Genomic DNA, 13,607 nt, shown 5'->3' with positions numbered 1-13,607 from the left:
TGTGAGCCACCACACACAGCCTATCCATGTTTTTTTGTTGGTGGTGGTGGTATTTTTAATTAAAAAAATTTTAATTTGGTAAAATATACATAAAATAAAAATTACTATTTTAGACCGGGTGCGGTGGCTCACGCCTGCGAGGCGGGCAGATCACCTGAGGTCGGGAGTTTGAGACCATCCTGGCCAACATGGTGAAACTCCGTCTCTACTAAAAATACAAAAATTAGCCGGGCGTGGTGGCGCATGCCTGTAATCCCAGCTACTTGGGAGGCTGAGGCAGGAGAATTGCTTGAACCGGGCGGCGGATGTTTTGGTGAGCCGAGATCGCGCTACTGTACTCCAGCCTGGGTGACAGAGCGAAACTCTGTCTCAAACAAACAAACAAAAACAAAAAACCCCACATTTTAAAGCACCTTTAAGCGTACAGTTCAGTAATTTGAAGTTCATGCACACTGTTGTGCAGCCAGTCTCCAGAACTGTTGTCATCTTGCAAAACTGAAGCTCCCTGCCCATTAAAAACTCCCCAATTCCCGATCTGTCCCTGCCCGGGGCATAGGGATATATGTGTTTTGTTCAGGGGTGGCGCTGGGATTTGAAGCCAGGCAGAATGTAGTATGAGAGCAAATGAATGAAGGAAGGAAAGATCAAACCTTGCGGCTGGGAGGACTGTGAGAAATCAGGGAACGTGGGGTCTGGAAAAGCTTCGGCCTATCCCGCCTCAAGCATCCACCCTTATTTTCCGCCTACAGCCTCAGCCACCTTCGAGGACTTCCAGATCCGCCCGCACGCCCTCACGGTGCACTCCTACCGGGCACCTGCCTTCTGTGATCACTGCGGGGAGATGCTCTTTGGCCTAGTGCGCCAGGGCCTCAAGTGCGATGGTGAGAGCCAAGGGGTTGGGGGTGGGGCCTGGGGCGGGGCTCTGCCCCGGGGGCGGAGCCGAATGGTCCTGGCGCGGGGACCGCGTGGGGAGGAGAAGCGGGGCTCAGAGCTGGGGGCGCAGCCTAGGAATAATGGCAAGAAGGATGGGCCCAGAAGCAGAGCTTGGGGAAGGAGGGGTGGGGCTGGGCTGGGGCTCAAGTCTAGGGGCGGAGCCTAGGAGGTGGAGCTGAGAGGGACAAGTAGGGGCCTAAGAACAGAGCCCAGGGGAGCAGAAGGGTGACTGGGGAAGAGGGTGGGGCCTGTATCAGTTAGGGATCAAGCAGAGAAACAGATCCAGTAGGAGATATATATTAAGATATTTATATGCAAGGAATCAGCTTACAGAATTGTGTGTGGTAGCTAGGCAACTCAAATCCAACTGGGCACAGTGGGGCAGGCCAGTAATCCCAGCACTTTGGGAGGCCAAGGTGGGTGGATCACCTGAGGCCAGGAGTTCAAGACCAGCCTGGGCAACATAGCAAGACTCTACCTGTACAAGAAATAATTAACCAAGCATGGTGACAGACACCTGTGGTCCCCGCCACTTGGGAGGCTGAGGCAGGAGGATCACTTGAGCCTGGGAGCTCGAGGCTGTAGTGAGCCCTGATTGCACCACTGCACACCAGCCTGGGTGACAGAGTGAGACCCTGGTGCAAAAAAAGGAAAAAGACCGGGTACAGTGGCTCATACCTGTAATCCCAGCACTTTGGGAGGCCGAGGAGGATGGATCACAAGGTCAGGAGATCGAAACCATCCTGGCTAACATGGTGAAACCCCATCTCTACTAAAAATACAAAAAACTAACCGGGCGTGGTGGCGGGCTCCTGTAGTCCCAACTACTCCGGAGGCTGAGGCAGGAGAATTGCTTGAACCCGAGAGGCGGAGGTTGCAGTGAGCCGAGATCGTGCCACTGCACTCCAGCCTGGTGACAGAGCAAGACTCTGTCTGAAAACAAAAACAAAAACAAAAAAACAAAAAAAGAAACAAAAAATTCATCCTATCAAGAAGGGCAGGCGGGAACTCTCAGGCACAAGGCGAAGCTGATGTCCACAGGTGGAATTTCTTCATCCGAGAAGTCTCTGATCTGCTTTTTAAAACATTCAGCTGATTGAATCAGACCTACCGAGAACAAGCAGGATTACCTCTCCCACTTACAGTCAACTGATTATGGATTTTCATCACATCCAGAAAATACCTCCACTGGGCTGAGCGCAGTGGCTCACAGCTGTAATCCCAGCGCTTGGGGAGGCCGAGGCGGGTGGATCACCTGAGGTCAGGAGTTCGAGACCAGCCTGGCCAACATGGTGAAACCCCGTCTCTACTAAAAATACAAAAAATTACCCGGCGTGGTGGTGGACGCCTGTAATTCCAGCTACTTGAGAGGCTGAGTCAGGAGAATCTCTTGAACCCAGGAGGCAGAGGTTGCAGTGAGCCGAGATCGCACCATCACAGCGTGGGCAACAAGAGTGAAATTCTGTCAAAAAAAAAAAAAAAAAAAAAAAAAAGAAAATACCTCCATGGGGCTTTCTCTTCCCAGTTCTTCCTGGAGTCGGGGAAAAGCTGGGTTGAGAGGGTGAACAGAAAAAACAAACCTTGGCTGGGCACGGTGGCTCACACCTATAAACCCAGCACTTTGGAGGCTAAGGCGGGCAGATCATGAGGTCAAGAGATCAAGACCATCCTGGCCAACATGGTGAAACCCCATCTTTACTAAAAATACAAAAATTAGCAGATGGGGTGGCATGTGCCTGTAGTCCCAGCTACTTGGGAGGCTGAGGTAGGAGAATCACTTGAATCCAGGAGACAGAGGTTGCAGTGGGCCAAGATCTTGCCACTGCACTCCAGCCTGGCAATAGAGCGAGACTCTGACTCAAAAACAAACAAACAAACAAAAACAAACCTTCATGGCAACATCTAGATTAGTGTCTGAATAACTGTGAATCTCGCCTAGCCAAGCTGACACATAAACATGACCACCAGGGTCCACCTCTTATCAACGTGGCACCTGTCTTAGTTTGTCAGGGTTGCCATAACAAAATACCACCCTGTGTGGCTTAAGTCCAGGAGTTTGAGACCAGCATGGGCAACACGGTGAAACCCTGTCTCTAAAAAATAAAACAAATTGGCCAGGCATGGTGGTGCATACCTCTAGTCCTAGCTACTCAAGAGGCTGAGGTGGGAGGATCAGCTGGGCCCAGGAGGTTGAGGCTGCGGTGAGCCGTGTTCACGCCACTGCACTCCAGCCTGGGTGATGGAACACGATTCTGTCTCAGAAAAAAAAAAAAAAAAAAAAAAAGGTCACCCAGTCCCGTTGGATTACAGCCGTACTCTTTCAGCCTCCATTAACCTTAATTACCTCCATAAAGGCACCATCTCCAAATATAGTTGCATTGGAGGTTAGGGTTTCAACATATGAATTTTGGGGGAGACATGGACATTTAATCCATAACAGGAGCCATACATATCTCCTTAAATCATAGTTTAAAAACATAGTGTTTTGTTTTGTTTTTTCTTTTGAGACAGTGTCTCACTCTGTCACCCAAGCTGGAGTGCAGTGGTGGGATCTCAGCTCACCGCAACCTCCGCTTCCCAGGCTCAAGTGATTCTCCTGCCTCAGCCTCCTGAGTAGCTGGGATTACAGGCACGCACCACTACTGCTTGGCTAATTTTTGTATTTCTAGTAGAGACAGGTTTCACCACGTTGGCCAGGCTGGTCTTGAACTCCTGACCTCAAATGATCCACCTGCCTCGCCCTCCCAAAGTGCTGGGATTACAGGTGTGAGCCACTGCACCTGGCCAAAACATACAGTTCTTTAAGCCAAGATATCTCAAGGTTCAGCCCAAGTGTCAAGATCTATAGGTCCTCTGTCCCTGTTATTCATGCTTCTGAGAATGTTGAAATCAGGGCTCTGCCTACAGATGAAGGCCATGTACCTGCATTCGCTATGAGGACAGATGACAGGTGAGGACCATCCATTCTGTGATGAGACCCTGTGGCTCCATTTTTTTTTTTTTTTTTTTTTTTTTTTTTTTTTTGAGACGGAGTCTCGCTGTGTCTCTCAGGCTGGAGTGCAGTGGCGTGATCTCAGCTCACTGCAAGCTCCGCCTCCCGGGTTCACGCCATTCTCGCGCCTCAGCCTCCCAAGTAGCTGGGACTACAGGCGCCTGCTACCACGCCCGGCTAGTTTTTTGTATTTTTTTTAGTAGAGACGGGGTTTCACCATGTTAGCCAGGATAGTCTTGATCTCCTGACCTCGTGATCCACCAGCCTCGGCCTCCCAAAGTGCTGGGATTACAGGCTTGAGCCACCGCGCCCGGCCTCCATTTTTTTTTTTTTGAGACAGAGTCTTGCTCCGTCACCCAGGATGGAGTTCAGCAGCGTGGCCTTGGCTCACTGCAATCTCTGCCTCCCGGGTTCAAGCAATTCTCCTGCCTCGGCCTCCCAAATAGCTGGGATTACAGGTGCACGCCACCACTCCTGGCTAATTTTTGTATTTTTAGTAGAGGCGGGATTTCACCATGTTGGCCAGGCTGGTCTCAAGTATTCCACTCACCTCAGCCTCCCAGAGGCATGAACCACTGCACTGGGCCCCATGTGCCTCCATTTTTATACAATGTGCCCTGAGATTAGAGGCATGTTTTTGGATGTTCCATTGGGTATTAGGTCTGAGACAGTATCTGTAGCTCCATGGGTGCCACGCTTGTACAGAAATCCAGATTCTGGGCTGGGTGCGGTGGCTCACGCCTGTAATCCCAGCACTTTGGGAGGCCGAGGCGGGCAGATCTTGAGGTCAGGAGTTAGAGACCAGCCTGGCCAACATGGTGAAACCCTGTCTCTACTAAAAATACAAAAATTAGCTGGGTATGGTGGCAGGCGCCTGTAATCCCAGCTACTCGGGAGGCTGAGGCAGGAGAATCATTTGAACCTGGGAGGCAGAGGTTGCAGTGAGCTGAGATCATACATTGCACTCCAGCCTGGGCGACAGGGTGAGACTCCGTCTCAAAAAAAAAAAAACAAAAACAAAAAAACAAAAAAAAAATCGTTTCTCCAGCATCCTGTGTTCCAGATCATCATGCAGTCCTAAATATATTTGTATTATTTAAGGACTCTAGGCCTGCAGAAACTGACTCTGCATTCAAAGCTCTTATAAATATTGCCATCGTCCACACACCATATCCAACTCTTGAGGTCTCAGCATATGCAGTCTTCGTCATGGTACAGCCCTGGTGTCATCAAGTCCTAATGGGTTCTCAGCACGGACCTCAGTGACCCAGCATCACAGATGATGGTCCCAGTTCCTGTGGTGGCAAGAGAACCCCAAATGACTCCATTCCGACAGGAGTTTAACTCTATCCTGAGACTCATTCTGGGAGTTATAGATAAGATTCTGAAATTCTGGAAAGCATATGAATGATTCAAGGCCAACACTGGAAATGGTTCCCGTATGCAGACCATTTGCCCTGCTGAAGCTCTTCTTGCAGGGCCAACACCGTTCTCCAAGCTTGCCTCTGCGATTACAACGTGCAGCCAAGACAGTGCCTACAATGAGGAGGTGTGGAACTGGAAAGCCTGGAGCAGGCGGCTCCCAGAAGGCCTCCCAAAGGCTGGAGGAACATTCTTCACTCCAGAATAGAAAGCGATCCTGGAATCGTTTGGAATCACTGGAGATGTATTAGAGCGCGCATACACGTTTCCGGTGGGGAACAGGGACTTGAGCTGATTTCTCCAAGGATGAGGATTTTAAAAGATAAAATAGGCAGGGCACAGTGGCTCACACCTGTAATCCCAACGCTTTGGGAGGCTGAGGTGGGAGGATCACTTGAGCCCAGGAGTTCAAGACCAGCCTGGGCAACATAGCGAGACCCCATCTGTAAAAAAAAAAAAAATTATCTGGGCATGGTATCGTACGTCTGTGGTGCCAGCTACGCAGGAGGCTGAGGCAGGATTGCTTGAGCCCAGGAGTTGAAGGCTGCAGGGAGCTATTATTGTGCCATTGTGCTCCAGCCTGGGGTACATGGAGATCCTGTCTCTACAAAATAAAATAAAGACAATAACAAGTCATACTTCTGCCTAGTATGGTACAATGAACCTGAGTACAACTGATAACTCTTCTTTTTGAGACTGAGTCTCACTCTATTGCCCAGGCTGGAGTGCAGTGGCATGATCTCAGCTCACTACAACCTCCGCCTCCTGGGTTCAAGTGATTCTCCTGCCTCAGCCTCCGGAGTAGCTGGGATTATAGGTGTGTGCCACCACACCCGGCTAAGTTTTGTATTTTTAGTAGAGATGGGGTTTTGCCATGTTGGCCAGTGTGGTCTCGAACTCCTGACCTCAAGTGATCCGCCTGCCTTGGCCTCCCAAAGTGCTGGGATTACAGGCATGAGCCACCGTGCCTGGTCCGCACTACTAAGATTTAATCACGCTACTTAGGGATTGCCTGGATTCCAGGTCTACAGAAAAGAGAAAGTGGGGTACGGGGGGCGAGCAGACCTGGAGGGGGTGATAGTGACCTTAGGGGTGGGGGTGAGGAGAGGCATTTTCTCTGGGAAACTTGGGGCTGGGGAAAGAAGGGGAACCAAAGGGGCCTCAGAAAAAGGAAGGTCAGGGCTAGAAGGGGGAACAGGTGTCTCTAGGGAGTTGGACAGGAGTTTTGGGGAGGACTAAAAGGAGGTGCTTACCATAGAGGATTGGGGCTGGGTCAGAGCTTTGGAGGGGACTTTTGAGGCATCCCTTGTTGCAGTGGGGAAAGGTGGGGTGCGAGGCGTGTTCAGTCCCTGCGGGACAGACGGGGTGATGTTGGGGCTACAAGCTGGAACTAGGGGCGGAGCTTTGGAGGGAAGCTTTGAGGTATCCGTTGTTGGAGTGGGAAAATTTTGGATGTGGGGTGTGTTCAAGGTCTGGGGGACAGATGGGGTAATGGCAGGGCTACAAGCTGAAACTAGGGATGGAGCTTTGGCGGGGACCTTTGAGGTGTCCCTTGTTGGAGTGAGAAAAGGGGTGTGGGTGTGTTCAGGGTCTAGGGGATAGATGGAGTGATGGTGGGGCTACAAGCTGGAACTTGGGGCGGAGCTCTGAGGAGGGGCGGGCCTGGGGCGGGGGCTGATACACTTACGGGTAGTACCTTTTGGAGGATATCGTGCTGGGGGTGAGGGGACAGGACCAGGTGGGAGATTGGGTGGAAAGGGCAGAGTTCTCAAGAAGAGACCTAGGAGGGGCAGAGGCCATGTCTCTTACTCTCTGGCGCCCCCTGCAGGCTGCGGGCTGAACTACCACAAGCGCTGTGCCTTCAGCATCCCCAACAACTGCAGTGGGGCCCGCAAACGGCGCCTGTCATCCACGTCTCTGGCCAGCGGCCACTCGGTGCGCCTCGGCACCTCTGAGTCTCTGCCCTGCACGGCTGATGAGCTGGTGAGGAGATAGGGGATGGGACGGATTGGTAGCTAGGCGGGTGACGGGGCTCAGGCATGGGGCCAGTGCACTGATGTGTCCCTTTCGTTCTTGCCGACGACAGAGCCGTAGCACCACCGAACTCCTGCCTCGCCGTCCCCCGTCATCCTCTTCCTCCTCTTCTGCCTCATCCTACACGGGCCGCCCCATTGAGTTGGACAAGATGCTGCTCTCCAAGGTCAAGGTGCCGCACACCTTCCTAATCCACAGCTATACACGGCCCACCGTTTGCCAAGCTTGCAAGAAACTCCTCAAGGGCCTCTTCCGGCAGGGCCTACAATGCAAAGGTTAGCTGGGCCCGTCGGGGAGGACAGACAGGGTCAGAGCTTCCTCCCTGTCCCAACCTGGTCTTGTAGCAGGACACAAGGATCTCAGCACAGGTATTCTGAGCCTTGGGAGCCCAGGGCCTTAGAATGGGGGAGCCCAGGGCCTCAGAAGGGGAGAGCCCTGAATCCTAGCGTTCTGGTACTTTTGGAATTCTAGAATCCTAGAACCTCAGTTTTGTGTGTGTGTGTGTGTGTGTTGTTCTTCTTTGGAGACAGAGTGTCACTCTGTCACCCAGGCTGGAGTGTAATGGCGCAATCATGGCTCACTGCAGCCTCAACCTCCTGGGTTCAAGTGATCCTCCTGCCTCAGCCTCCTGAGTAGCTAGGACTACGGGTGGTGCCACCACACCCAGCTAATTTTTAAATCATTTATAGAGATAAGGTATCACTATATTGTCCAGGCTGGTCTTGAACTCCTGGGCTTAAGCAATCCTCCTACCTCGGCCTCCCAAAATGCTGGGATTACAGGTGTGAGCCACCATGCCCAGCTGAACCTCAGTCTTTAGAACCTTGGAATTCTAGATTCATAAAGCGTTTAGCATGGAATTCTAAAACTGTAGAACCTGAGAATTCTAGAATCAGAACCATAGCATTCAAAAATTCCGAATGATAGAATTCAGCTAAAATAACAACAGAACTTTAGATTACACATCTTAGATCTCCCAAGTTATAGATTCTCAGAACATGAGAATTTTGGAACCATGGGATTTGAAGGTAATAAAAACATAGGCACATCAAATTTGAGAGTCTTAGACATCTAGAATCGTATAAACTTGAAACCATCGTAACCTAGAATCCTGGAAATTCTAGACTCCCAGAACTTTGAACGATCAAATTCTAGAATCCAGCCAGGCATGGTGGTTCATGCATGTAATCTCAGCACTTTGGGAGGCCAAGGTAGGTGGATCACTTAAGCCTAGGAGTTTAAGACCAGCCTGGGCAACATGGCGAAACCCTGTCTCTACAAAAAAAATTAAAAACTAGCCAGGCGTGGCGGCATGCATCTGTGGTCCCAGCTACTTGGGACTCTGAGGAGGGAGGATTAATTGAGCCCAGGAGGTTGAGGCTGCAGTGAGCCGTGATTGTGTCACTGCATTCCAGCCTGGGTGACAAAGCAAGAACTTGTCTCAAAAAAGGAAAAAAAAATTCTAGAACCTCAGAGGTCTAGATCCATATAAACTTAGAAACATCCAATGCAAGAATTTATTGGAACAATCAAATTCTAGAGCTAAAGAAGCATGGAAACATCAGATTCTAGAATCTTGTATGTATAGAATCCTAGAACCTTGGAATCTGCAGACTCTGGAGGCAGAGAAGCCTAGAAGTATAGAACTCTAGAAGTGCCAAATTTTAGAGTTGAGATATATAACACTCTAAAATCTTGGACATTAAAGAGTCTTAGAAGTATCAAATCATAGATGTCTAGAGTTCTGGAAACTTGGACATCAAACTCTGAAGCCTTAGAAATACGGCATCAGGCCGGGGGCAGTGGCTCACACCTGTAATCCCAGCACTTTGGGAGGCTTAGGTGGGTGGATTGCCTGAGCCTAGGAGTTCAAGACCAGCTTGTACAATATGGAAAGACCCCATTTCTACAAAAAATACAAAAAATTAGCCGGGCATGGTAGTGCGTGCCTGTAGTTTCAGCTACTCAGGAGGCTGAGGTGGGAAGATTGCTTGAGCCTGGGAGGCAGAGGTTGCAGTGAGCCAAGACTGCGCCACTGTACACTCTAGTCTGGGAGAGACTAGAGACAGAGCCAGACTATTTTTCAAAGAAAAAAAAAAAAAAACAGAATCATAGAACCTTCATAAAATAGGTTTTTAGTAAACTCTAGAATCTTTGATGTATAGTGTCCCTAGAACCATGGAAACACTGAACTCTACAGCAATGGTTCCCGTCCAGGGGCAGTTTCACTGCTAGGGGATGTTTCACAAGGGTTGGAGATAGTTTTGTTTGGTACACTGGGATAGTGCTACTGGCGTCCAGTAGGTAGAAGTCAGAGATGCAGCTAAACATCCTACAATGCACAGAGCAAGTGCCCTAAAACAAGGAGTTATCCTGGGCACTATGTTAGTGTCACGGGTTGAGGAACCCAGCCCTAGGGTGTTCAGAGTCTAGAGTCACAGCACATTAGAACCAATAACACACACACACACACAAGTCCGGCACGCGGTGGCTCACACCTGTAATCCCAGCACTTTAGGAGGCCAAGGTGGGTGGATCTACTGAGGTCAGGAGTTCGAAACCAGCCTGACCAACATGGCGAAACCCCATCTCTACTAAAAACACACAAAAATTAGCTAGGCTTCGTGGTGGGCACCTGTAGTCCCACGCCCAGCTAATTTTTGTATTTTTATTTTTATTTATTTATTTATTTTTTTTTTTTTTGAGACGGAGTCTCGCTCTGTCACCCAGGCTGGAGTGCAGTGGCCGGATCTCAGCTCACTGCAAGCTCCGCCTCCCGGGTTCACGCCATTCTCCTGCCTCAGCCTCCGGAGTAGCTGGGACTACAGGCGCCCGCCACCTCGCCCAGCTAGTTTTTTGTATTTTTTAGTAGAGACGGGGTTTCACCGGGTTAGCCAGGATGGTCTCGATCTCCTGACCTTGTGATCCGCCCGTCTCGGCCTCCCAAAGTGCTGGGATTACAGGCTTGAGCCACCGCGCCCGGCCAATATTTTTAGTAGAGATGAGGTTTCACCATGTAGGGCAGGCTGGTCTCGAACTCCTGACCTCAAATTATCTGTTCTCCCCGACCTTCCAAAGTACTGAGATTACAGGTGGGAGCCACCGCACTTGGCAGTCATCGGGATTTTGAGTCTAGCCCTCCCACTTAATCAAGACCCCCCGAGAGTTGGGCAAACTGTGGCTGAAAGTGGGAAAATGACCAGGGCAGCGGCAGCCAGTGTTCTTACCCAGGCAGCAAGAGTAGACTCTTTTGAGTCTGGGGCTTAGGGTCAAGGTTCAAGCCTTCCAGGTAACCTCTCTTCCCCTTCTTACCTGTCCCCTTGTTCCCTGTCCTACCAGACTGCAAGTTTAACTGTCACAAACGCTGCGCCACCCGTGTCCCTAATGACTGCCTGGGGGAGGCCCTTATCAATGGAGGTGAGAGGCTGGGGGGATGCTGGGGAGAAAGGGGAAGGGGCAGGACTGGGTGGAGGCCCCTCTAACGCCTCCGTCCCCACAGATGTGCCGATGGAGGAGGCCACCGATTTCAGCGAGGCTGACAAGAGTGCCCTCATGGATGAGTCAGAGGACTCCGGTGTCATCCCTGGCTCCCACTCGGAGAATGCACTCCACGCCAGTGAGGAGGAGGAAGGCGAGGGAGGCAAGGCCCAGAGGTACGCACGGAACCCTCCAAGCAACCCTGGGGGAAGGACCTCCTGCACAGTGAACCTCCATATCTTTTTATCTACAGTGGGCTGACATCACCTTGTATTTGTAAATTTTCCCAGTTCCTGAGGCAAACCTTTTAAAGCACTACAGCTTTTTAAAAATAATTTTTTGTTTTGAGACAGGGTCTCGGTCTGTCACCCAGGCTGGTGCAGTGGTGCAGTCTTGACTCACTGCAGCCTCAACCACCTGGGCTCAAGCGATCCTGCTACCTTAGCCTCCCAAGTAGCTGGGACCACAAGCTCATCCACCACACCCAGCTAATTTTTGTATTTCTGCAGAGACAGGGTCTACCCTATGTTGCCCAGGCTGGTCTTGAACTCCTGACTCCTGAGCTCAAGTGATCCACCCGCCTCAGCCTCCCAAAGGGTCTTGCTTTGTTGCCCACTGGAGTGCAGTGGTGTGATTGTGACTCACTGTAACCTCAAACTCCTGGGCTCAGGTGATCCTCCTGCCTTGGCCTCCTGAGTATCTGGGACTACAGGGACGCAATGCTATCTGGCTAATTTTTTTTTTTTTTTTTTTTTTTTTTTAGACAAGAGTTTCACTCTTGTTGCCCAGGCTGGAGTGCAGTGACACAATTTCAGTTCAATGGAACCTCCACCTCCTGGGTTCAAGCGATTCTCCTGCCTCAGCCTCCGGAGTAGATGGGACTACAGGCACCCACCACCATGCCTGGCTAATTTTTTTGTATTTTTAGTAGAGACGGGGTTTTGCCATGTTGGTCAGGCTGGTCTCGAACTCCTGACCTCAGGTGATCCATCTGTCTTGGCCTCCCAAAGTTGCTGGGATTACAGGCGTGAACCACCACGCCCGACCTATATTTTTCTTCTATTTTTTTTTTTTTTTTTTTTAGGGATAGGGGTCTTGCTATGTTGCCCAGGGTGGTCTTGAAATTCTGGGCTCAAGCAATCCTCCCACCTCAGCCTCCCAAAGTGCTGGGACTACACATTTTGAAACTATATACAGAGTTCACACTTATTCAACTCCACTGGAATGTGAGCTCAGGTGCATGAGGGCAAGGATATTTGCTGCCCTCCCAGGTGCCTAGGACAGGGCTGGCGCAGATCAGGCACTTCCTATCTGGGTGTGGCAGGAATGTTTCTTGAGAAAGCTGGCGCAGCACAGTTCACACAGGCGCTGGAGGCTGAGAGTCAGCCCAGATCCCAGCTCTACCACTTCACTTGCTAGGTGCTTCCCTGTGTGCCACAGTTTCCTCCTGGGGTGATGAGGTATCTACCCCACAGGGTGATAAACCTGGGGCAGGGGTAAGCGGGCACCCTCACAGGTGCACCGGAAAATATTTAATGGGCACCTGCTGTGTTCTGACTCCAAGCACGCAGGTATGAACAAAAGAGGTAAAAGTCTGCTCTTCTGGAGCTGACGGTCTCAGTGGGGAGACAGCTAATAAATGCATCCACAGCATTGGGTACTGGTGATGGTGATAAAAACAAGAGGAGATGGAGAATGGGGGACATGCTATCTTAGGGTCATTCAAGGAGACCTCGCTGAGGAAGTGGCAGTTGAAGGGAGGCGAGGGAAGGAGCCTTGTGGGGCTCTGGGGGAGAGGCTTCCAGGCAGAGGCAACAGCAGGTGCAAAGGCCCTTGGGTAGAGCCACCCGTGTTCCAGGGACAGCACAGAGACCCATGTGGCTGCAGCAGGGAGGGTGAGGGGAAGAGGGTGGGACAGAAAGGGGATGGGTAAGCTGGTCACAGTAACGACAGTGTTTCCTGTGGTGCCTCCCAACCCAAGCAGCCTGAAGCCGCAGGTTCCCTTTCTCCCACGTCTTTCCTGGGAATATCTAGTAACACAATCATACGCTGTCAGAGTTGGACCTTGAGGGATTGGGGGTGGTGGGTGTGGGGAGAGGTAGCCTATTTCACAGATGGGGAAACTGAGTCTCAGGCAAAGGGATGTGGTCAAGGCCACCCGGGTCCTTTTTTTTTTGAGACTGAGTCTCACTTTGTCGCCCAAGCTGGAGTGCAGTGGCAGGATCCAGGCTCACTGCAACCTCTGCCTCCCAGGTTCAAGCAATTCTCCTGTCTCGCCCTCCCGACTAGCTGGGACTACAGGCGCCCGCCACCACACCCAGCTGATTTTTTTAATTTTTAGTAGAGATGGGGTTTCACCATGTTAGCCAGGATGGTCTCGATATGCTGACCTCGTGATCTGCCCACCTCGGCCTCCCAAAGTGCTGGGATTACAGGCGTGAGCCACTGCGCCCAAGGCCACCCGGCTTCTGATCTAGCACAGGGATCCAGAGATTGTTGGTTCCAGAGCTGAGCAAGTCAATCTCTCAAATCTCGAACTCCTGACCTCAAGTGATCCCCCCACTTCTGCCTCCCAAAGTATTGGGATTACAGGCATGAGCCACCATGCCCAGCAGGTCACTTAATCACTCTCTAGACCTTCCTTACTGTACTAACAGCATCTGCACAGATGAGGGAGGTGAGGCCCAGAGAGGTTGAATCACTTACCCAGTGTCACACAGCTGGCTCCACAATCGCTGGACTAAATACC

The 13,607-nt window shown here is 51.0% G+C and overlaps 2 protein-coding genes across 4 annotated transcripts in view; one reads left to right on the top strand and one right to left on the bottom strand.

The window, feature by feature from the left end:
* The window catches only part of SAE1 (SUMO1 activating enzyme subunit 1), a 549,006-nt gene that overhangs the window by 507,662 nt on the left and 27,737 nt on the right, over window positions 1-13,607 (bottom strand). The gene's annotated exons all lie outside the window — the stretch shown is intronic.
* PRKD2 (protein kinase D2) overlaps window positions 1-13,607 on the top strand; it is a 44,004-nt gene that overhangs the window by 5,285 nt on the left and 25,112 nt on the right. For all 3 annotated transcript variants that reach the window (XM_050772066.1, XM_050772067.1, XM_050772069.1), the window contains 5 exons: window positions 750-881; window positions 7,176-7,330; window positions 7,434-7,656; window positions 10,721-10,798; window positions 10,881-11,034. In XM_050772066.1, coding sequence (XP_050628023.1) covers window positions 750-881; window positions 7,176-7,330; window positions 7,434-7,656; window positions 10,721-10,798; window positions 10,881-11,034 — 742 coding nt within the window. The remainder of the gene's footprint in view (window positions 1-749; window positions 882-7,175; window positions 7,331-7,433; window positions 7,657-10,720; window positions 10,799-10,880; window positions 11,035-13,607) is intronic.

Source organism: Macaca thibetana, chromosome 19 (assembly GCF_024542745.1).
Source record: "Macaca thibetana thibetana isolate TM-01 chromosome 19, ASM2454274v1, whole genome shotgun sequence".
Classification (NCBI taxonomy): Eukaryota; Metazoa; Chordata; class Mammalia; order Primates; family Cercopithecidae; genus Macaca; species Macaca thibetana.
Note: the sequence above shows the minus strand (reverse complement) of the source record. Positions and strands in the feature narration are given on the sequence as shown.